General features: G+C 35.0%; 1 protein-coding gene across 7 annotated transcripts in view; it reads right to left on the bottom strand.

The window, feature by feature from the left end:
• Positions 1-25,175, bottom strand: part of STAG2 (STAG2 cohesin complex component) — an 83,679-nt gene that overhangs the window by 11,899 nt on the left and 46,605 nt on the right. For all 7 annotated transcript variants that reach the window (XM_067304274.1, XM_067304275.1, XM_067304273.1 and 4 more), the window contains 20 exons: positions 24,450-24,526; positions 22,818-23,022; positions 20,350-20,501; positions 18,012-18,085; positions 17,769-17,892; positions 16,529-16,627; positions 16,354-16,433; positions 15,742-15,849; positions 14,766-14,877; positions 13,893-14,010; positions 13,045-13,148; positions 11,983-12,075; positions 11,688-11,777; positions 10,570-10,773; positions 8,936-9,006; positions 8,559-8,646; positions 8,375-8,455; positions 4,183-4,275; positions 1,473-1,647; positions 914-1,053 (listed from right to left, as the gene is read on the bottom strand). In XM_067304274.1, coding sequence (XP_067160375.1) covers positions 914-1,053; positions 1,473-1,647; positions 4,183-4,275; positions 8,375-8,455; positions 8,559-8,646; positions 8,936-9,006; positions 10,570-10,773; positions 11,688-11,777; positions 11,983-12,075; positions 13,045-13,148; positions 13,893-14,010; positions 14,766-14,877; positions 15,742-15,849; positions 16,354-16,433; positions 16,529-16,627; positions 17,769-17,892; positions 18,012-18,085; positions 20,350-20,501; positions 22,818-23,022; positions 24,450-24,526 — 2,288 coding nt within the window. The remainder of the gene's footprint in view (positions 1-913; positions 1,054-1,472; positions 1,648-4,182; positions 4,276-8,374; positions 8,456-8,558; positions 8,647-8,935; positions 9,007-10,569; positions 10,774-11,687; positions 11,778-11,982; positions 12,076-13,044; positions 13,149-13,892; positions 14,011-14,765; positions 14,878-15,741; positions 15,850-16,353; positions 16,434-16,528; positions 16,628-17,768; positions 17,893-18,011; positions 18,086-20,349; positions 20,502-22,817; positions 23,023-24,449; positions 24,527-25,175) is intronic.

Raw genomic sequence — 25,175 nt, 5'->3', positions numbered from 1 at the left:
GTATCAGTTTAGTGGCAGAATGACCTGTTTATCTTCAAGTTCATGACTCATTTGTGAAAGACACGTGTTGACCACTTCAGAGTACAGGATTTGGATCCAATCTTTTCAGTAACTCCTATGACTCTGTCAGGAAAATTCCATTTTCTCTACTGAAAGGAAGCATTTATGGATAGTTTCATGGCCATAATTTTTCCAATCAAGACAACTACCTGTTTGGTTTTGAAAATATTTAGGTTCACTGAAGACCCGATTAGTTATTAAATGATTCAGAATGTGTTTAGGGCAGTCAGACAAAAGCAGGCTAGCCAAGTTTTTTATTTTAATGTAAATCACAAAGAAGCAAAGTTTTTCCACGTTCACAAAAACAGAACTCATATCATTGTGCAGTTGTGAATCCCAAGTGTCAAGAAGGGATTTTATATTGAACTAAGATAGAAACAGGTATGAATAATATAATTTTTCTAGGGAAAAATAAACTCTCAAAAGTCTAGGGAAAGTAAACTCTCAAACCATTGTTTTTTCCTCTTCTACAAAATTTAAGTTGCAATTATTTGATATGGCTAAACACTGGGTTGATCTCTATTAGAAGATTCTTAAAAAGCCTGCTAAGTTTATTACTGAAGTAAAAATATATCATGAAAAGAAATAAACCTACTGAAAACAAAGTAGAAACAATTATCAGGTTCTCCCCGCCATCACCCACATGAATTTTGGAATTATCTCAGCCAGTCTTTCCCCCCTTCTATGGAAAAAGAAGTTTTAGAAGCCTACAGACGACTATTTGGACTTCTGGAATCTTCACATTTTGAAATTTCTTAGAATAAAAATTAAATAGTAAGATTAAAAAAGAAAACACAAATAGTGTTATATTTTAGTAGTTTTATGAAGTATCATGACTAGGCTTCAGACGTACCTTCATATATTGCTTGAAAATGTCTGCAGCAGTATTCATTTCCACCACAGTATATACAATGAGTTTACAGAAAGCTGCAAGTAGATTTCTTCTTTTGTGCAATGCTTCAATTTTGCTAGCTTCATCATCCTGCTGTCCATCTGATAAGAGTTCAGAATACAAAAAATGTCAGGTTCAAATACTTCATATTTAGGTGCTATATAAAGTGATATGGGCTAATGATCAGGATTCAGAGATTCAAATCTGTGTTCCAACAGCAACGCATTTCATTGCCCACTGACAAGTCTCTCTTTCTGAAAAGGAGACATACTTGTGCCTATTAAACCAAGCCTTCACCAAGATTATCCAACATGTCCCCAAAATGTAAAGTGCTTAGTCAGTTGTTGACATTTAAAAGACAAACTTACCTCTGTGCTCATGCACACTTCAAGGCCAGGGGAGGGGGAAAAAAACAAACAAACAAACAAAAACAAACAAACCCCACAGAACCGGATACAGAAGCAAAATACATTAGTTAGGCAAATAATACAAAGAAAGGAAACATAAGTTTTATACAAACCTGCACTATTATTATCATCATCCTGATCAATGAAGACATGATCTAAAATGAAACTGAGTAGTTCAGATTGCAATGAAGAATCAGGAGTGTAAACAAGTGGCTCCAACATATCACGTCCTCCTGTCATAATCTGATGACTGAAGATCATCAACACATCGCACAGAATTGTGAAAGCCTATTAAAAAGAAACCTTAATAAATACCTATTTAGAAACTGGATTTTAATTCTGATTTAGATAGAGAATATTGTATTTCCACTGAACAAAACACTTATTCAGAACCCAACTCTGCACACAGGCATCTAAGTCTTACTTGACTGAACAGGCCACCATGCGAATAGAGTTTCTTGTACAAGACTGCTGTATGGAGGCTAGGTCTGTAAATAAAAATACTGCACAAATGAAACCAAATGAGTATCAAAATATTCTGAGACTAAATCAAGAGGAGCCTGAATCTCTCAAATTCTGCCTGAAGGGTGTTACATTAGGTAGATACCAACCACAGCACAGCCTACTTTTTTTTTTTTAATGGGTTTGATCACATTTGTAAGATGTCTAACAGCTTAGGCCACTCAACCCCTTCAAATCCCAATTTGTCTAGCTTTTAAAAAAAGCAACCACCTCTTTATTCTGCTGGCAAACTTGGGCATCTGACATCAGATTCAAACTTCTGTACCCTGCTCCCCTGGAAGTTCTGAACATATCAGTAACCAGACTTGCATTCTTCAAACTAACAGACCTGCTTAACCTTACACTGCCTAGTACTGGGCCTCGCTTCTTCACCCCGATGGCATAAGTACTTCCACTCTAACAGGCAGACCTGTTCCCAAACTTCTCAAAAGACACATTACCAATTTCTTGGTCAAGGAAATATATATGCTTCCCTCAGGTCCCTTGCGTCTCTTCATGTGATTAGAGAGAGCAAGCAGAATCATGTGTCGTATGTCAGCAGCCTATGCGACTACCTGTCAGTAGTCTTAGTTTTACACCCAGTAGTCAGTCACCAGGCAGTGGTCTTAGTTATCCCAGACCTATACAGACCCAGCCCTTAGTTATAAATAGACCTTCTCAGAACTAGAATAATGTTACTTGCACTTTCACACCCTACATCTTGTGATTTTGATACTCGATAGCTCTTAGACTTAAAGCACACCTATTCAGCTCCAGAACGAAAATATTCTTGTTACAGCAAACAGAATTTCAAAAGCTGCACTTGTGTGATTCAGTGGACTAGATTTTCAACTTCAAGCTCAACCAAGTTTTTATCTTTTGCAGCTAAAAGGCTCCTGGCTTTCTATTTATTTAATTGAAAAAGCATACCTGGAAGACAGTTTGGTCCTTCCCCTATAGAGAGATTTTTTTTTTTTTAATTTTAGCATTATGAAGGTTGTTTAAAGGATTTACTTATTATTTGTCCTGCTATCAATAACTCCTCTCTTCAGTGGAATTTGAAACTACAGGTGTCCTGACTGGAGAGCTATTTGACCATAGGCTGGAAAAGGCCCAGCTCCTACACCTTAACCTTTCTCCAATCCAGTTACTCACAGAATTCAAAGCAAGTATTTCCCAAGACAATGTCTCAATTCTGTTTGAATAGAACAACCCTCCCCCCCCCCCCTCAAAATCCTCACACCTGCATTCTTCTTCAAAAAGCCAGAGCTTTGTTTCCTACCTGAGCCATCAGATACTTACTTGCATGGCTCAGCTCTCCCCCAAGAAAGACAACTGTATGAGTGACTGACTACAAAACCAGTAAAATGAAAAAAGCCATCAGAATGCAATTTGCTAGAACTCAAGCAAGTCTCAAGCTTCACTCAAAGTCCTAATGCTTTGTATCTGAAGCTCTGCTCACATCTTTTCTGAGCGGTACACCATTACTGAGGCTACCAAACACTTGCTAGAATAATCTCCCATTATCTCTAAACAATACTATTAATAGTTAACCAGTGAGTGTATAGAAGACCGACCACACAAAAGAAATACCACTTGTCAACAATAAAATCCCCTCAGTTACAATGCATAGACATACACGGTAAGTACCCATCCTTTTCATCCTGATCTAGAGACCTCAAAATCCTGGGTTTCTGAGGAATTGAGGTGTATATTCTGTATGCAGCAACATGGAGGGTAGACAGAAATTGCCCATGCACGTACTCACAGGTTTACAGTGGGAGGGGGAAGATTGTTTAATAAAAGAGTCTTGAGTGCTTAGGCACCTACATATCGCAGTGCAAATGTGGAAAGGGAAAAGCATTAAATAATAATAATAAAAAAATTAGTTTCTCTCTTTTAAGTAACTGCCCCTAGTTCTTCTGAATGAGGCTATGAATCAGGAATTAGCTCTACTGAAGGTACGTGTGTAAACCCACGTTAGTCAGAGTTTTGAAATGGAACTCTCCCACTTAAATTACAAATAAGAATGCTTCTACAGTGCACCTGGCCAGTCATTGTTTAAGGAAAATAAAAGCTTATGCTATGTAAAATTATTAGAATGTTTTAATTGATTCTGAAATCCTACCTAAATTACCCAAAGGCAGACAAGTATACAAGTACAGTATATACATAGCCTCGAAGGGCACTAAGCATAAGCATCCAAGGTACTTGCACCAGATTGCTACGTAAGTGTGCAAAGTTCCTCTTGCTAATATTTCTAAACTGCTTTAAAAGCATAACAGTATTAAAAGACTATGCAGATAAATAACAATCACTAACCTGTTCCTTAACAGCAGTGTTTACATTGGTCAGGTAGTGTTGACAGATTTGACAGAACACTCTCATCTGCTTCTTTAAACGCAGAAGATCCTCCTTTAAAGAGAAGAATTTCAAACAACAGTTTTGCTTTTTCATCTTTATGTTAACAACACAGTGTATACCTTTTCACAGAGCTATCAACTACAGACCTCGTAAGTGGTTTTGACAAAGCCCACCACCTTAGTTAAGCTCTCTACAAACACAAATAGCAATTTCCTCATTTTTGTTATGCTCTACTTACCACAAATAGAAATGGGAGTTATGAAAAAATTAGGGAAGTTAGTTAAAAAAAAAAAAAAAAAGTGTTTCACAGCACAAAGTTTTTTTCTTTTACATATACACCTGTATTTTCAACCCAGATGATGAACCTTGCATAGCTGTTTGCTACTAAAACACACATGGCTCCATTTTAGTGATAACTGAATTAAAAACAAACAAAAAAACCCACACTGCTTGGGGATGAAAGAGGAAAATGTCGGGTAGGGATTGGGTATTTTTCCATCTTCTATAAAAAGGTAACTTAATGATGCAATAATTTCCAAAAACTGGATTAACAAGCAAATAAAGTAGGCAAATTGGTACAATCCATGCTGTACAAATATCATCCTGTGCAGTATATATCTAGTGTCCCAGCTCCTAGTTACCCTATCAATTACATAGGTGAAGATTCCAGCCCAGGTGGAACTGGAGAAGATAAAATATATTTCATATATACTTCATATACAACAGACCAAGTGTATAACCAGCATCAGTCCAAAGGAGAAACACACCGAAGGGAGGCAGGAAAAAGCATCGCACACGCAACCACCTTCCCCGCCACACACACACACACTTTTCCAGAGCTTAGTTTGAAACAGAAAGCTGCATTTTCACTTTGTACCTTTGATTAAAGAGATTTAATTCTATAGCTCCTACATATGATTTTGTTAAGAAAAGCACAAAGAAAATTACGCCATCCTCTTTTTTCATTCTCTGACATAAATTAGTAGGTGAAAGTTGCATATAAAAGGAAATCTATCCTAGGAATAACTTCACTCAAATCCCAAGACTTCCAAGGGCTGAGAGAGGCTAAGGAAGATGGGCAACAGCTACCTAACCACCCCATCTCTTTGTCAGAGGAAAGGGAAAACAGGGTGCAAAGGAAAAGAAAACAGAACGAAGATGGGTTACAAGAGAAAATAAGAATAGTTAAGACGTAGGATCCCAAGTTTTCAAAACCCTACCTTGATTGCCATGAAACGTTTATGAAGCTCAGAGCCCTTTCAGAACTGCTTTCAATTAAAAGCAAATTTTGCACCCTTTTGATCTCCTAGTTCATTTAATGAACGATGCTGTCCTTCAGCTCAAACATACGTAAACTGTATCACACGTGTATAAGGTATAATATGCCTACTAATCTTTTTTCAATGCCTGCTTCTATGCATAGTAATTACAAGTTTATCTGGAAGAGAAATTCCTTATTTGGAAGTAGCAACACAGGCCTGCACCTTCTCATGGAACACAATACTCCAAATACTACTTTTTAGATGAGGGAGAGCTCCACAGAACTCGAAGTCAGGAAAGCACAAGTTTCTGACTCAGGCTGACAAGTGACCAACAAGGGCTTCAAAAGCATATAATGACTAAGTTACCTCTCCATAGCCCAGGTGCAGAGCAGCCAGCAGCACTGCATCACAGACATAATGGAAACAACAAGACAGCAGCAGAGCTGAAAGGAGAATCGGACCGAAACACTCGGCCACTTTTTCAACTATATTCACCCAGCAGGTGATCGGTTCACAAAAACCAGGACTGTCATCACTGAAGCAGCAGGAAAGTCATTATTACTAGGTACCAGAACTTGTAATTGGTAAGACAACCAAAACGCAGTGTCTAGAGGCTTCTGCCTTCAAGAGAACAGGTAACACACCAGTATAGTGTGTCACTTAATCCCAACAGGAATCACAAAAGCAACAGCTACTTATTGCCTAAGATTGAACAGAGTTTAAGTATGTCATGTTTTAGTTACACTTTCACTACAAACACTCTTCTCCCAATATTCACCAGTCAGATTACTATACCGATGTTAAGAGAACTGTACATATGAATATTTTCTTTCCTTTATACAGAATTGTTCTTTTAAAATTTAACAGATATCAAATTACTTATACAGTCTTTTAATTTAACAGCCTAGATCCTGAAGGTAATTCCCAAACTTAGTCAATCTGTTCATAAACAGAACATGTTTAAAAAGAAAAGTAGAGCGCAGGACACCACCGGCAATGTGCTTCAACTTCTTTGCTGTTACGTTCTGTTGGCAACTAAGCAGAAACCAGTGGAACTTGCTCTGTATACCTGGCAGCAGTCAAGCAGTTAAATATAACTAACAGGTTCAACTTCTGAACCAAAACAACAAAAGCTTTAATTTAAAATTTAAATTAAATTTTATTATACAGGAACAGAAAGTAGTCTCAATAAAGGACCACTTTTTCAAATGAGTTCTCTGTATTCCTGCTGAAAATACTACAATTTATGTTTTACTGCACAATATCTAAGTTAATGTTCATTTCTATGAACCTAACTTTTGAATATTTTATTCAGCTTCTGCAGTCAGGCTTGTGACAAAGTCTTAATCACTGCCAAGTATTCCACAGTTCCATTACAAAAAGTTCAGACCACTGCTCCCCCTGTAAAGAGTAAAGCTGACAGAGCCTCCAAATTTTTCATTCACATGTAAGCAGTTTTCAATAACTTATGTTTCCACTTACTGTCAGATATTTGGGGTTTTGTAAACATTAAAAGCTATTAAAAGTTAGACAGTAAAATAGTCAGCCAGTGTGTGAAGAAGTTCGCATTTATTTAACAGACCTTCAGATTCCACGCTAAGTCAGTAGGTGCTCTACATTACAAAAGAAACTAATACAAGTTATACAGAATGCCTCTCACTCCTATCATCTATCAGATGCTCACACTACAGTATCCGAAAAGAATGAAAAAAGCAAAAACATATACTTCATCGTATGAAAAAGATTTTATTGTAATAATGAAGTATTAATATTAAATTATAATTATAATTTACTGTTTATATTTTGAGTTATCTTAATTTTCTCCCTAATAAATTATCAGAGATGTCTACAACTTTTTTTTTTTTTAACTAATTGTAAGTATGGCAAATCAAAAGGCTCAAAAATTCCTTATTTCAACTATGGCAAAGGATGTATTATCAGTAACTCCAATAACAAAGTGAAACTCCAATGTAAGTTCCAGCTGGAATAACATAAAATGGATCCTTACTATGGGACTACAGAAGGCTTCTGCAAAAAGAGTGTCTAATTTTACACAGGTACCCAGAGGACAGTTCTTTGTGCTCTGACTTATAAAGTCTGTTCTAAACTGGCTGGCCTCACATTAGGCACTTCACATAGCAAGCCATGTAACCACCTCTTCTTACAGCAATGGTGCCCAGTGCATACAAGAAACCCTAATCCTTCCTCCAAGAGTTTTCAAACAGTGAAGTTACAAATATGACATTTGCCACAGCTTTGCCCTCCAAGATTATTATAAATAAAGCCTGAAAAAGAAAGAGCTCTCTTGCTATTCTTCTGAGAAATTTTGAGATTTTTAAATTTAACCTTTGTGCGACTTCATTTAACAATGCATTTAAAAGATTAATCAAGAGCAACAAAATATGAGTGCAACATAAAGAACAAGACAGTGTGCAAATTCTTATTTTCCTAATTCATTGAGTTGTCACTGATACATCATAGTCTGTAAACAAATTCAAACCCAATACATACTTAAGAGTAGTAAAAGAAAACTGTACTGCATTTCAGAGTTGGTTTTCTACTCCTAAGTATTGTTACTTTGTTAGGCCAACAGGTACCCAATTATTGTACTACAGTTGCTTTAAAATTCTGTCAATTTGAAAATAATACTGACATTTAAACAATAATAAGTAAGTAAAACCAAAAAATTTAGAGAAATACTAGGTTTTAAACATCAAGCTTTCCGAAATTAAAATGATGAAGTCAGAAAAACTTATTAGAAATGCAACTTTCGGCAGATAACTACATAGAAATTGTGAATCCTAATCCTTTCCATCACACTTCCCACTTGATGACACTGCAGGTATGTGCAAATGTTTATTTACTAACACAACTGGAACAAGGCATACCTTTGTGGAACTGCTTTCAGTAATTTTTGCTAGCTGCCAAAGGATTACATAATGAGTACACTGCAGTGCATGAATAACAATCTGCAATCAAGAAGACAAAAAGTATTAGATGAAAGAGGCTGATAAAGAACAGCAGCAAAAGCTATTTATTGTTGTAACTGAAGAGCACATTTCAACTACAAACCTGTTCTGGCATGTCTCCATTTTCAATGCCAGTTTTTAATAACTTGTAGTTGCAGCCAAACAAGTCCCATCTTGATAGGTCATGAGCACTGGAAACAATGGAAATGAGGCAAAGATGTAACTTAACTAACGTTTTATTAAACTATTTCTGCAATTTGATGTTAACAATTACTTAAAACTTAACTGGCCTAAAAGAAACCCAAACTGAAGATTATAGTTTCATGTGTATTTCCATGCAATCTTATAAATCCTTTATTCAAAACATGTCACATTATGCACAACGCTCAGCTGTTCACACTGAATGGAAAAAAGTTGCAAAGTTACAGCTACCAATTAAAAAAAAACAAAAAACAAAAACACAGACACAAGCCTACTTACTTGTGGAAAGCAGTGATTCTCTTCAGCGTTGACAAGACTTGGTAAGCATCATCTTCATCAGGTTCCTCTCCCTATTTAATAATCATATTGTAAGAAATCCTGCAAACAAGTATACTAAGCAAACTAGAGAACTTTAATTAAAAAAGTATCTAGATATTTATGAATGATGCATATTTTTTGGAAGAGTTAAGAGAGTCAGAGAGAAGGTAACACATCCCAAACAGTGCTTTAAGAGCAATCAGCCTTCACGCTTAGAAGAAAGATGATCAACAGCTCAAGGAGAAATATGCTATATAGGAAAAAAAAGAAATCTAGAATCTGAATACAATGTATTATGTAGGTGTTTCAATTTTCTCTGAAGAATCCAGCAGAGGCCACTATCAGACAATAGATACTGGACTAGATGGGCCACAGGTCAGTACCTCAATCTTATACTAATCACAGATGAAAGTCTTAGAGAGATAAAGGAAATGTTTTATTCTGATTTTTTCAAAAGTTCTTATAAACTTGCATTTGGAGAAAGAAAAGCAGCAAAAAGAAAAGGTTCAAAAATATTTAACTATCAGTTAGGAATAGAGGATCATCTTTAATCTACATACTGTTAACTCTCTGAGATCATGAAAAACTTTGATCAATATATGAGAGATATCGTTAAGTCCAATGAATTTTACACTTCTGTAGTTGCACAATTTTATCTTACCAAAGTGCCATGGATTTCAACAGTACTACAGTACTTGACATTTTCCTTCAGATCAACTATTTGACATTTCATTTTCTTATTTTACCTCTAGAAATTCCTGGTTCTCTCTTTTTTCACAAAGAGGGAATTAATGGATTACTATACACCTTTTCTTTTCTTCTCTCCCCACAGTTCATGTATGACTAGGGTTTCTAAGGTGGCATCTTAGTTCAGGCCAATATGCCTGAGGAACAGGAGTGAAGCTTAATAAAATAAGAAGTCTGCATCTCAGAACTGTGAAAAAAGAAGTCAAAGAGATGCTACCACCCCATGCTCCCTTATCACAGATAAGGAAGAAGAGAAACAGGTACTGTCTGAATATCAGAGGCTCACAGAACGAAGTTAAATAATGAAACAGAAAATTCTTATTCTTCAAATTAATATATCATACAGACAAAATGCTTTTTAGTTATTAACTGCATCTGTGTGCATACAGGAATGGTAGGGGGGACATTAAAAAATAAATAAATAAAAATTCTTAAAGATTTTTTTCATCTTTTACAAACAGCAATATGTGATCACGGGCAAGACTAGCAACACTAGTACATCTGAAGAGAATCTTACTGGAAGTACAAAGCTGCATCTCAACAACATGAGCTTCGAAACCTAAAGGTGAAACACTTATACAACTTCATAGTTCCTCTGAAGTTTATCTTAAATTCCTAAAAGATACTTGTCCAAAAGGAGATTAAAGAACCACTGTCCTAATATAAAAGAACAGTCCGAGTTCACATATCACAATAATGATACCACTCTATTACTACATTCGACCGAAGAGTTTTGAAAGTCAGAGTGAACTTTACATCCCTAATTCACTGACTTGCATAGGAAGGCAAAAAAACATACTGGAAATATTTACAAGGGCAGGAAAAGATGATCTTGCACATTATAATACCTCTTGCAGGAAGTCTTCAAGAAGTCGATTAAACTTGTCTGCCAATTCATCTATTAACTGACTTCTTGCAATGTCAACTCTGTTAAAGATTGTGAATTCTTCATTACAGAGAGCATGGTACGTTTTTGAACAGGCTTCCAAAACATCTATATCTGTGTGCTTCTCTACAATATCCCGGATTTGTCGCAGTAAGGCATCCAAATGCTAAAAAGAAAAAAGAAAAAAAAAGTATTTTTTCAATTGTAAAACTTGGGGAATTTTTAAAGAGAAGTTAAATTTATTAAGCTCATAACTATGATACAGAACACAAAACACTTCTGGAAAACTGGTTAAACTTCAGAGTAAAGTGATTTTATTTTAAAGAAAATGAAGCAAGAGCTTGTCAGAGGCTCCTGCTTCAGTTTTGTTAAAATAAATTTACTATATTTTAAAAAAAAATTAAAAATTCACAGTCATCAATATGTTTTTATCTAACATGAATTCACAACGACAACTGAACACCACACAAAAGCATTTATCTCCTACCACACAAGCATTTATACACAGTCCTGATAACTGAAGATTTAGTTTCATAACACTCAGGCTTCAGGCACTAACGCAAACTTCAGTTGTTCTTACATGCCTCCCCTCACTCAGAGTTGCTCACCGCTGCTCTATCACCTCCACACTGTGTTATCAACTAAATATTTTATTACTTTTTTGACCCTAATGATTTCCAGCTACTTGCTTCACAATGCAGCTCTGCAAAATATTGCATCTGAGAAGGAGGAAGTAAAGGCAAGGACAGCTTACACCAACTTCATCACCACAGCTGATAAATTCAGAGCAATAACTGCATGCTTTATGATATGGTATTTTTCAACTTTTTTCAAGCAATACTGGTGACAAAATTCTCTGTTAAAACTGGCCAGAGAGGCCTTAGAAAACTCAAACTTTCAGGCTCTCTACGAACAGGAGAGTCAAAGCTGTGAAGTTCAGGCCTCATTCTCCCTGAGGTTTACAATAAAGCAAGTCACATTTACGCAAAAAACCTGCACCTACAACGATGACTGAAATTCCAGTAAATCTAAATTCAGTTTTTTTCCTTCCATGTTAAGTGTTATTGAGTGCTATATTACCTTTTCTAATCGCCCTGTTGTGTAAATTTCCAAATCAAAGTACTGTGGCAACTGCAGTAAGTTGGTGACTTTCTCTGCATCTACAGAATACTGTAAAATCCACAAGGAAAAAAAGTTTAATTTAAAGTATATTGGACATATTCTAACAGTACAGTTAGTCTTAAAATAATCACACATTAATAATAATTAATATGAAAAACAGAGTTATGCAAATCGTACAATTAATTACAGAAGCTATACTACTTGCTTAACATTTTAACAGCAGCCCATCAGCAAGAGATGAAATTAAACTTACCTTTGCTAACAACTGAGGAAGTGCCACTGCAAAAAGTTCTGTAATTTTTGTCCTGTCATCCAACTGGGTTTTCTTTTCCTTTGCTGTCAGCACCTAAAATATAGTTATTGTAAAGGTTGTACAATGAATAGCTCTGGTACAAAGTTTCATTAGCACAAAGAAAGTGACAATTAGGTATACAGACCTTCTAATATCACTGTAAAATATCAATGTAAAATTCTCTTTTATATATATATACTGTACTAATCATGCTCTCCCTCATATGAGGTGAGTATGCCTCAAAAAGGTCAATATAAAATTTTACAACTCAAAAAATGCAATTTAAAGTTACACCTAACATTACCCAGATTACTTTGAAATTAGAAGTGACAATCTAAAACAAAAGGTTAATTTATCTTCCTTAAAACAAATGCCATAATTAGAATGTTTTTCTTGACAGTGACAGAACAGCAAATCTTTCAGCTTACTTATGATTTTTAATGCTCTGTATTTATTCAATTCATATCCCAATTAGGTCTTCACATCCAAATAAGCTGTCAAATCATATCTGAACAGGTTTCTTACTCATAGCTGCACGACTTTTGAAATGACCTCCCTTTCCTGCTTAACCCCTCAGTAAAACAGGGCTGCCTAAATAATATACAAATCAGAGAAAACACCAAATGGCTGGGGGCAGAAAACTGGACTGTGGTCCTTCCAAAGAGGCTGTGTAGTATATCCCCTCTCCCTCATTTTACTGCTATTTTTCAAATTGAAAATAATTTTAGCTTTTCGAAATACAGGATTTTTTCTCCTTTCCAAACAACACTTCTTTTAAAACAAGTTTTTAAATACCTTTACTAGTAAAAACAAATACAGTAGTACAAACAAAATTCAGTACACGCCAAGATTCTGAAAAAGTAAACTAACCAAAGCAGTCAAATACTGGCAGCTACGGAGACTGAATCTGTATTTTTGAATTCATTCCCTTCAGCAGCAACAGCCTACAACTTTTTCCTTCTTCTCACACTGTCCCCACTTAGCCATTCCCACATCTCTAGAGAAGTGGCTTTTAGTTCCTACCCTTTTCCCTGTTCCTCTTCCCACAGGAGGATGACATTCAGCTGCTTGTCGAATTGTACAAAGCATTATTTCAATCAGTGCACTTTCCTGTCTATCTGTTAAAGCTGAAATTTAAGAAACACACGTTAATATACAGCTTGTTTTATTTGTCATTTTCTATAAGTATTACTATCTAAGAACAAAAATGTGTTTGTTAAAAAAAGAGGTACATGGGCCAATAGCTTGTTTCTCTGTGTGTGTTGGGGGCAGGGAGGGAGACATAAGAGAAGCACCCAAGAAGCACCCTATAAAACAGCAGAGAAAAATATTCAAAATAGAGGAAATTACATATGATGAGTCACACGACAGGATGAAGCAAATATTAAGTTTTATAATCATTTTAGTTTCATTATTTGGAGATCCTTTTATAGGACCTATGGAATTATCCCCCCCCCTTTTTTTTGTTCCATTAAAAAAAAAAAGACAATATTTTTCCATACAATAGCTTTAACATTCAATAAAAGAACCAGTTTCACAGGCAACTTTCAGCTTCTCTAATGTCAGAGGCACAGCCTAAACCTGTGAAACAGCAGAGCAACTGGACACTACATACTTATTCCCCCTCTTCTCTACTTTTTTTTTTGAGCACTTCACTTCCATACCAGCGGTGATCTCCTACTCTATCATTATGTTTTATAATTAGTATTAGCAATTTGTTATAGCCATGCAAAAAAGTAGAGAATATATGGGTACTGATAAATGTACACATCTTATTTCCTCATGAATCAAGACTAAAAGCATAGCAATATAAGACTAACATAAGACTAACTGCATAGCAATATACAGAAAGATCCGCTAAAATCTCTTACGCTCTTCTCCATTGAGAGGCTCTTCCAACAGAAGACTGTTCATACATTCCCAGTCCTTCAAGAGATCTGTTGCACAGTCCCACATGCTGTCCACAAGATAAGCAGCATGTTCATGCAACTAAAAATGAGAAGCAAAGTTTTTCTTAATCAGTAATAAAGTTGATTAAAGAAATTGCTACAACACAGTCAATTTTTCTTGCTGCCTCTTGTCTGTAGCAGGAAGTCACAGAAAACCTGGAAGTCCTCTGGCACAACAGAAACTTCTCTCTCTCAGTACACTTGATGAATACAGATCACCTGTTACAAACAATATACTATAAAGTGCTAAAGATCTGTCAGAATCTGTTACTTTTTTTTTTTCTACTGGACATTTAAGGAGGTACTTGCTGGGAAGAGTATAAAATGGTAGAATGCAAAAACATGAGTTTTCCATACCTTCTGGAACAGGATAAGCAACACTGATTGTGTGCCCAACTTTCATAACTACAAGTTCTACAATAGAGAAATGACCCCCCAAAATAACAAACATACTAAATTCTTTCATCTGAAGAAGGTTCTCAATTCCTTTTAGAAGCAGGATCTGGGTGCTCAGAATACTTGGTAACTTCATATTTCTATAAGGGAATTTTCTTCTTATTAAGCTCCTAAATCAACATCTCTTTCCATCTATATAATACCATGAAGACTGAGGAAAGAGTATTTGTCACAGTAGAGCTCACAGTCTATCTCAATACTGTGTACTGGACAGATCCTTGAAGACATTGTTCTGTGTGGTTGTGTTTAATGCCCCCAGAATGTCCAAGTACTGGTGGAAAACTCGAACAGATTCCTGGTTATTAAGCAAGGAAAACTAATCCATGAAACTCTACTTACTTCACTTTCCAAAAAGAAGAATACTAATGTCTTCACAAGGTTAGCATTTGGACTTTGTCTTCCCCTCCTTTTAAGTATTCCATCATCTTCAGGATCTCTGCGGCTGAAAAGCCTAAAAAACAAGTTATTTCAGGGCAAATTTCTTCTTCGTTACCTTTGCCATAGTCAGTTCATGTCAAGACACTGTTTTTACAGACCCGCACCTAGTATCTTGCCATGTGGCTCTACATCACGTGGTTTCTTTTGGTTGTTGTTTTTTCTTAAAGGAAATTATTTGGGCCAAATGTCTTTTGAACAATCTTATATTTGGCTGAGTTGGTATTTCACTGATTGCTTCCAGTGGAACATATAATTATCACAAAATACAAGCAACCAGTGATAACTGCAGAAGCTTTTGCCTGCTCCCCTTTAGGGAACTACATTTACTGAATCTCCCCACAAGACTTTAAAGTAGCAAAGAAATATTGGGAGAAGGTCTGGAAAGTATTAGATGGAAACTTTGTTCTTTATTTTAAGACATGATCTAGGATTGAACAAAATTTTACAAAAATAAACTTTCTGAAATGGTCATCTGATCCAACTTTTGAAAAAGAATATGGACTACAAATGAAAGTAACATATTATGATAAAAGCCCAAGTTTTCAGTACAATCTGTGTGAGCATTTTAAAATGTTTCACAGAACAGGAAAGAGAGGGTAAGAAAAGACAGAAGCATTTTGTTATATTCCCTGCAGGTACAAGCTTTTAAAGTGCATGCTTCAAAATTACTTGTGATTTCCCATTAAGAAAAAAATACAACAATTCAAGAACTACAATAGAGTTACATTTTCTAAAAGCTAATTCCAAACCCCACTTCATTATTCAGGTTTTCCTTTTCTTAATTAAAGCTAATCAGAATCACAGTATTAATATGCACTCTAAAATCTACAAGAAGCATGAACAAAGTAAGAAGTTAACTATAATCTCCCCTCCTTACTTTTTATAGAGAAATTCCCCCGCGGCAACTGCTACTGGCCGATGAGCTGAATAAACCAGATGGTAGACATTTTCACAGTCTTCTGCAGTCAGAACTTCTTCACTACTCCTGGGGTGGGGGGAAGGAGAGAAAAAAGACTGACTCAGAAGAACATAAACTCTATTGATACAGATGGAAATGAAGGTGAACTTAAGCCTTTTCCTTTAAATTATCATCCTAAAAAACAAAAGAAGATATCTTTGTTCCGAAGTCTTCCTAAACAAAATTACTGAGAGTTACTGATAAAGTATCAGTGTTTGCTGAAAGTTCAATTATTGTCTAACGTTCAATACAGGTCACATTTCCTCAGTTCAAATCTTGTACAATAGCTTCAAATTAGGGAGGCTGAATTCTGCATTTCTAGCCCTTTCACACACTTAACTGTAGTGGATAAGCAAATAGCAGTGTCCTAGCCAGATTACTTTTAGAATTCAGTTTGTTCTAGTATAAGATGCACAGACATTTCTTCAGACTTTGTTTTATCTAAATTCTGTTGAGCTATTGTCCTTGCCCGAAAATATGAAGAATACTTTAAGTTTTAATATTTGCTATAGATCAGATACACATACTTACTGCAAAACAAGAGTGAGTAATTTTATTGCTTGGACTGCAACATCATATTCTTTGTCAAGAGTCATAGACACAATTCTATCCTAAGAACAAAAAAGAAAGCATTTTCAAAGAGGAAAGAAGGGGAAAACAACTACAAAAACATTGAAATGTTTTTAGAAAGTGTGAGGGTACTAACCTTGAATCTACTGGTGAAGAGTTCCAATTTGGAATTAAGCTCTTTATTATAGTAAAGCCCTTGCAAAGCTGTTAGGCATTTGAGTCTTACTTCCCCTTGCTAAAATAAAATTAAGAACTGGATTAAAAGTTAAGTATAGGATACAGATGTAATCTTCAAATCATACAGTTCACCTGTTACAGCCTGAATTAATTCAGAGACAAACATTTAATTTTGTCAAGTTATGCTATCAATAATAATGTTAATGCCATGAGAACATGTCCTGCCTCATAATAAGCCAGTGAAGGAAAAAAGTCTCACTGCAATTAGTTTCTGTGCAACTCAAAATACACTTTTCTCATTCTCTCAGGATACATTCTAAATGCTCAAGACATTTCTGAGTAGAATTCTAAGGGTTTCCTTTCACCTCAGTTAAAACCAGCAACACCTATATCATTAATGGGAGTCTTTCATTATACTAAAATTACAAAGTAGTTACTGAGACAAGTATTTCTCCTGAAATACAAGTTCTACTTCATCAGAGAACATGTTTTAAAGTGTAGATTCAGATACTTTGCAAACATCTAGGACAACTGACTATTGCCATCTCCATGCAATTTCTTATCACCCCAGTGGCAGAGGTTATTGTTCTTTGAAGTCAAACCAATGAACGTGTGTGATCATCCCTCATTTGTTTCACTGCAAAGTCAATAGCTTAAAGTCTTCAATGCAAGATCTGAGCTGATCTGCTGACTCTACAGTGGATCAAGCAGCATTCATGAACTACATTTGTCGACCACTCCAGGCAGAGAATAAACTCTAGCTGGTAGCTGATAATTAGCAGCTTGAGGCACTGGCCAGCACCAAAGAGGACTTCTTACATGGATGTTTTACAGTTAGCTGAGGAGGCTAAAAAATTTCTTACCTTAGCAAAACAGAAAAACAGTTTGAACATGTGACTGAGTTATTCCATACGAAATGCATTAAATTTAAAGAGTTAAGTATTACAGAACAGAGGTCTGCACCAGCAAAATAAAGAAAAAAAAGAAAAAACTATTTCCTTAAAAAATTGAATTTACTCTCTAAAACCATTTAAGTCTATTTTATATGTATTTTTAAATATCAGTGGTTTTGACCAACAAAATAAAAGCAGCGACTCATCAGAATAATTAACAGATCAGAACCTAGTTTGGCAAGATCAAAGACCAAGTACGTGGACTTACTCTTGATGGTTCTGTTCCTTCTCCTGAAGGCAGCTTACCTTATCATGCATAGTCCATCCTACGTATTTTAAATAGCTGTCATTGAGAAAGGCATCACTATACATCTTCATCCATATTCCAATCTCTTCAATACAGATAGCTCTTATTTCAGCAATTGCATCTCTATTGGGAGGGATGTGGGGGAGAAATAGGATCAAGAAGATGGATAATTAGAAATAACTCATTACAAGCTTCTAAAACAAATGAATGAAGCTATATATTACTTCATAGGAAAAACTTACCGGTATCTATGCACAAAAACACCTTTAAATATTGCATTCATCATGTTTTCTATTTCATCCTGATTTTCCTGAAGCTGAAAGAATGAACAAAGTACATCAAAACTGAGCAGCACTTTTACAATCAGATCAAATAGCGTTGGTGTTAGACAAATGAAACTAAATTAAGGTTTACAAGTATGGTCATTAAATCCTTCCTTGAAATATTCACAAATCAGTTGCTCAGTAGAATATGTTACTAGTTAAGGAATTTGTCTACCACAGTATATCAATATTGATAGTTCTGACCACTGGAAAACTGCTCTTCAACCATGACAGATGTTTTAGGTTTCTGCAAGCCCCTGATAAAATTATTTATAAGGAAAACTAATTTAAATTAATTTTCTAATTAGCTCATGTTCAAGCTAACTTCTAACACACTTACAATGTTTCTATGGATACATATTATCAGAAAAATATCCAAATCCTGTAAGGTGCTTACAAAAAGCCTGTTCCATACCCCGAAGAATTTATAATCTAAATAGACAAGATACAGAAATACTTTGTTAATGGCTGCACAAGCAGTAAAGTTCGATTCACATTCTCTGTTTTAAATACCTCTTTCCTCCTCACCTATCATTTCATTAGATAGAAAAAAAGGCTGAAATTGAACAAGGTACGGCAGAAGAACTGAATTCAAGATCAAGCTGTAAAACAATGAAGGAGATGAATCCAGTCTCTTGGGATAACAACACAAGAGCAAGACATGCAAATGAGGAGATAAGTGGTGCATGCAATGTTTTGAAACAAAGAAATAGAAACTTCTATTTGCTTGGAAGGTGCAAGAAAGTCAGTTAAAAGATTTGGAGAGAACCAAGCAGATGAGGCATATTCTTTTTGCAGTTTGAAATACAAAGGCAGGCTAGATTAAGACAATATTAATGAGAAGAGTCAAGGATTGAGGAAGCAGAGATTGCAGTAGACAACATTAGTTTTTTTGTAGGAGACATTACCCAAATAGAAGAGTCACAAGGAAAAAAAATGCGGATATAAAGGTAAAGGATCTGTCCTACTGAAGTTTAAAGAAAAAAACAAGAACAAACAGCTTCCATAGCACCACAAGGTTCTGGAATGAAAAAAATAAGGAAACACAATGGGGGGAGGTGCGGGAGGGGGAGGCTAGCAAAAGAAAAAGACAAACTAAAAATAACTAAAAAATATCTAACATGTTCTGTGAGTAAATCTAACAATGACTGTCCACAGTAGTATATTCAAAATATGAAAATGAAAGATATGCAAAATGAAAAAGAAGAATCAATGAATAAAATAATCTCTATACCGAATAAAGTTGTGTTACAAGAAACAAAAACTGAATGCAGCCATACAATCAAATGTTACTTTAAAGCTTACTTTCATCCAGTACAATAAAAACTGGAAAACAAAAATCAAAGCTAAAACTGCTAGTGGAAAATCCTAAAAGTCAATATACTTAAGAGCAATTGAGATCGAGAAAGTCTCAATCCTCGCATCACTGCTTTTCTCTGTGTATACTGTATTATTTATAGTGGAGTTGGGCCTGGACACACACATTCAGCACAATTAAATTTAAAGACATTGTTCCAGTTTTTAAGGGATGTCTCAAACTGCAAGATCCTTGGGAGGTGAACAGAAGACAAAGTTAATAATTTATGTGAATTGTCCAAGAAAGTGAAAATATAATAGGTAACAGTGCAAAAGGTGAAAGGCAAAAGGAAAGATTTTCCTTTGATCACCCAAAAGTTAGTTCTAATATCTTAAAAATAAAAATCCAATAGTTCTCCCGAATATAAAAACTAAGATCTGAATGAACTAGGGCTCACAGCAAGACAGCACTGTCAGCAATGAATCAGCAAGTCCCTTATATACAGAAAGGAGGAGAAGTAAATTAAATTTTCAATTTTGATAGTATTTTCTGTAGAAGAAAACCCCCATCAGAAGCCCCTAAGTGCACTTTCTCCCGAGACTGGTGCAACATCACAAAAGCAACGTTTTGCACCAAGGTACCAGGGCTCTTCTCTAGAGGCCAGAAGTAGCCAGTGGGTGGTAATACTTGTTACGTATCTGAGCTCATTTTAAGACATTAATCAAGAAATAAAACAGAATTTCATCTATTACCAAGTCTCTCTTGCTAACTTTACTATGAAGGTAGTATCTGAAATTCCACATTTACCTCTTTATATATAAACTAAAAGTTCAGAAGCACCTTCCAAAGTAATTAAGTTTTTCAAACATTAAATGAACAATTCAAAGAATGAAACAGAAGGGCTAATAATTACACTTCCAGCAGTCATAAAGCACACCAGCTGCCCACCATTACACTAACCTCCTTTCTTTTCTGTAGTAAGAGTTCCAGCCTATCATTAGCTCGTTTCCCAATTATTTTATTTCGTTCTGCTTCATACTGCCGTTGTGTATTGTCCATGTTAATACTAAGATTTAATGCCACATTCACTAAAGCAGTCATCAATTTCATAGCTACAAAAAAAGTAAAAAGAATAAGGATTATTAGAGAAGTTATCTAATGTAAGAAAGTTGATAAACAAACATCCTGAATCCTTCTATTAATAGTTTTCAGACTTACAAAAACACTGTGAAACATATTCAGTGAAATTTAAAGATACATAAACTTTAGGATTTGAGCACTGCCTTACCAAACAGTATTAATTTATCAAAATTACAGGTTTTCTACACCAATACTGATCAACACCATAGATAAAAACCACTTACATTTTATTCAAATCCTTTTGTTAAGTTTCTAATATTATAAGCCTTACTATTGAATTGAGCTACATATGCTTTCCCAGAAAAAGGTTGATATGTAAAATTTCACATACATACCCCAAGAAACATTACAAGGATTTCATTATTAAAATTAGTTAATAGAATGGTATTACCCAAACATTCAACCTCAAACATAGAAGAGGATTCTTCCTTCAAAAGGAAATGTTTTAGACAAGCAACACTACCAGATTGTGCCAATCTTGTCTCCTCAATTTAATTTTAATGAGAGGCAACTTTCTTTAAGTATTCCTTTATTCGCAGAAGCGGAGAAGGCATATTAGCCAAATAGAAGCCAAAGCATTGACAAAAACATCAGTTATGCTTAGGTGGTTTGGGGTTTTTGTTTTGGTAGGTATGCTTTCATTTCTGAACCTCAGACAAATATGCCTATTCCATAAAACAGAAGGTGGCCAAAAGTATACCTGTTTTTCTCATGAATTTTTGTAACAAGACAAAGAGAGACACAGAGAGAGCACATAAACAGCAATTAAAAAAAGTCTGAGTGTCACTAGCATAAAGCATCAAGTGGATGAATAAGGTATAAAGACATGCAGACATATCAAAATATTGTAACATTCCATGATATCTAAGGATATCAGGATGAAAAAAAATGCAAGTCAGAGCTAATCACAGACACCAAAATTACTGCAAATAGCAGTAAGATGGATACAAGGATTTTGTTGGTTGTCTCTATCCAAAATAAAAATCATACATCAAGTATACAAACTGTAATTTTATACGCAATGCACAAGTAATGACACTATGTAAACAGAATCAATAAAACTACTGATGCAAACCAAGGCAAACAGACTATTACTAAAATTATTTCAACTGATAGAAATAAACATGCAACAGGGCAATATGCGCAACTTTTATTCAGGCACAACTCAAGAAAGCTAAGGAAAAACTTGTTTTTAAATAACTAAAATTTATATTGGTCTTATGGTACAATAATTGAATTGACGACAGAGCAGAATCAGTATATTCTCTTGAAATTAAGTGTTCTACTCCTCCTATGAAAAATGCCTTGGGGAGTGGGAGTCTGACAGCAACAGCCCAAAGTGTGCTGTTACAACGTATACTCAAGAGAGACTGTCAACGAAACAGAACAACTGACCAGATAGTTACAACCAAAGTAAGCTGCAAATCACTTCTGTGAAGCTAACAAACTACTTCCAGCCTGATAAAAACTCATTTTCCTGTGCAGCCTAAATTCACCTTGTTCAGGTTAACATTGCTACAAAAAAAGACTTACGTGACTGGACTGATACATGATGCCATATGAGACTCTTCTTCATTAATCTGTGCAGATTCAGAACTAACTTGCTTATAAAACCCATTCTCCAGTATCATAAGACGTTTTAAAAAACCATATCTGACATACTGAGCTCATAAGAAATATAGTCATAACTTAAAATATTTGGGGGAAAAAATCAAGTAAAAAAAGACCATTATTCAAAAACATACTGAAACTTAGTGGCTGTACTGTTTTTGTTATTCTTCAAATTTATTTCTAATATAATCAGTAGAAATGTCACCTTCAATTACATTGAGACAGTAGCACAATGTAAAGTGCAGTTTTAATTTGTAGTAAAAATTACATCCAATTTAAAATACAGTGACTCCTGTTTGACTTAACACAAGACAGACAGGTTCAACTGTGTTTCAAGTTAAAAAGATTACTACAGAAGAAAATTATGACAGAAGAAAAACTTGTAGAATCAACTTAAGTTTCTTCATATTTATTTTTTCTATTACATCTAAAGCTAATAAAAATGAAATACTACAGAGCTGATAAGGATACTTTAAAAATAATTTTGTGTTTTCCAATAATGAAAAACAAAGACAATACAAAAAAGCTTTACCAAAACAAACTGCATTGGAGGAAAAGCATATCCTACAACAAAACATGAGCTGAATATTTAGTGTCAAGAAGTTTAACCAGGACAGTTTCTTCCTGTGAAATACACAAGAGTAAAATGGAAACAGTACAAAGAAAAATTCACTGACCTGCCAGTGTGCTAGTGTGCCGAAATGCTCTGACTTGGGAGTCTGACAGTCCCGTAAGCAGCGAGATGACAGTATCCATCATATATTCATCATATATGATGCTATATTGACACTGTCGGACAAGTACTCCAATGAACTCACAAAAACTGGATTTGAACTTCTTCCACTGGGGACCAGCCATAGTTAATGGATAATCTCCACTATCCTATTAAAAAACAAAATGGGATGCAAACAGGAAACTCTTTCAAACAACTTAAAATAATTTTATTAAATAAAGATTAAAAATCGACGGGTACAACTTAAGAGCCCAGATTTTTGACGGCATGAAATGATACATCTGAAGAACCTGATTACACAAAAATGCATCTACCTTCCAGCTCGGGTTTCTTATATGCAGAGACAACTTTCAACACATTGTACAATACAAATCACACAAAACCATATGTACTGAATTAACATTCTAAGTTTCCTATCTCTGTCCTACCCTCCCAAAAATAAACCTTATACCCCCTTATGCATCTGCTTCTGGTTACACTAGAAGCAAAGAACCATGAAACGAACAGTTAGCTGAAATATTCAGGAACATTCAGTTTAGGACTGTAACAATATTTATAGGGAGATGCTCCTCCATCAGACTGAAAATTCCTGACATCGTAAGACAACCTACTACAACACTTTGAAAATAATGAATGCGTCTTCCTCTTCTGCTTTGAGAATCTTTACAAATAATGGTCAAAGCGTCAGGGAAAAAAAATCAACAGGAATTTTTAAATCAGTGCTTCTGTAACCCCCTACTCTAAGAGGTTAAACAACATTACAACCTAAAAATGAAGACAGCATGCATGAAAAGAGATTAGAAATCTGAGAGTGCAGTTATTCATTAGAATTTTGTTAGAAGAAAGAGCGAGTATAACCCAGTGATCAGAGAACTGAATAAACAGTCCCAAACAAAGCTTTTTAAATTTCAGTGCACACTACTTTTCCCTCTGTTGAAGTTACTGATGCTCTTTAGATATTAATTTGTGATAAAAAATTATTTGTGTCATAGATGAATGTTGGGAGGAGGTTTTAAAGCCCCTTTTATGTTCCTTGGAATGCAGAGCACATGGAACCAAACTTAAAAAAAAAAAAAAAAAAAAAAAAGAAAAGTATCTCATTTACATCAACATTCACTGAGACAGAAAATAAAATGGCAATTTAAAAGAAAAAAAAAAAGGTCCATAAAAGGCAAAGCAAAGTCTACAGTTTGAGATGAATCAAACTGAAATCCCCAGGATTTGTACATTAATGAACATGTACAGATAAATTTAACAATGATTTTGAAAGTTAAAGATTTTAGAGCCTCACATACACAAAGGGGACACACACAGCCCCTCAGTATTAGGAGTTTCCACTTTCTAAAATAGAGAGTGGATATTTATTTGTTAAACTGCTATATAAAACAATTACATATAGACCTTTATTTTCTACAGTCTTAAGAGTTCAGTGAAATGAGTTTACGATTTTCATTCATGAAAATCTGGCCATTTCTACAGTTGATCCTATCCTTGAAACAAACCAACATGACCCAGTAAGGTGAGGACAGGGAAGATTAAAAAGTAATATCAATACATTGTTAGCATATTAAATTACCTCATCAAACTCTTCGGTCATTTTTCGGATTATTTCAGAATTCTGCATATGTCGGAACATCTCTGCTGTAACAACTCCTACAATTTAGACATTAGATTATTAACACTTAATATAAAAGAGGTAGATGACAGATAACGTCTCCTGCTACAATGTGAAAATGGACAGTTTTCAGGTAATTTACAGATTACATATGTATTTTTAAGAAGTTACCCATTATACATCTTAGTATCTGTATATAACAGGTGCTCAGCACGAAATTTTTTTATATACATAGTTATGTACATACATGTGTGTGCGTTGTAAACAAAAAAAATCTAAAATTCACTCATTCGTTCATTTTCAGAAGTCAAAGATATTTGTGCTAGACCTTTTCATCAGCTGAGAGGCTGCACTGATACGAAGTGACTTTTCAGGATTCAAGATTCTAAATTGTACAATAAGACAATTATAAACTGCTCTACTGCTATTCTATTGTCTTCTGCACAGTGATAAACCCAGCGATTTCATGTAATTTCTATCCTCCTTTGACCCAAATCATTAGATTGTAAAAGATGATAAAAAAACAAATAGACCTCCTGAAGTTTACTGCAGCATACATGCAAGGATTATCCCAAAAGGCATAAAAAGATTCTATAGTTTTTTTCTGATAACAATAATCAAAAGATTCGCTGCTCTTGAAAGCATGGATAGCCTCTATGAGGAACACTATTAGCCTTCTGGAGATTT

The sequence above is a fragment of the Apteryx mantelli genome, chromosome 13 (assembly GCF_036417845.1).
Source record: "Apteryx mantelli isolate bAptMan1 chromosome 13, bAptMan1.hap1, whole genome shotgun sequence".
In the NCBI taxonomy this organism is placed as follows: domain Eukaryota; kingdom Metazoa; phylum Chordata; class Aves; order Apterygiformes; family Apterygidae; genus Apteryx; species Apteryx mantelli.
Note: the sequence above shows the minus strand (reverse complement) of the source record. Positions and strands in the feature narration are given on the sequence as shown.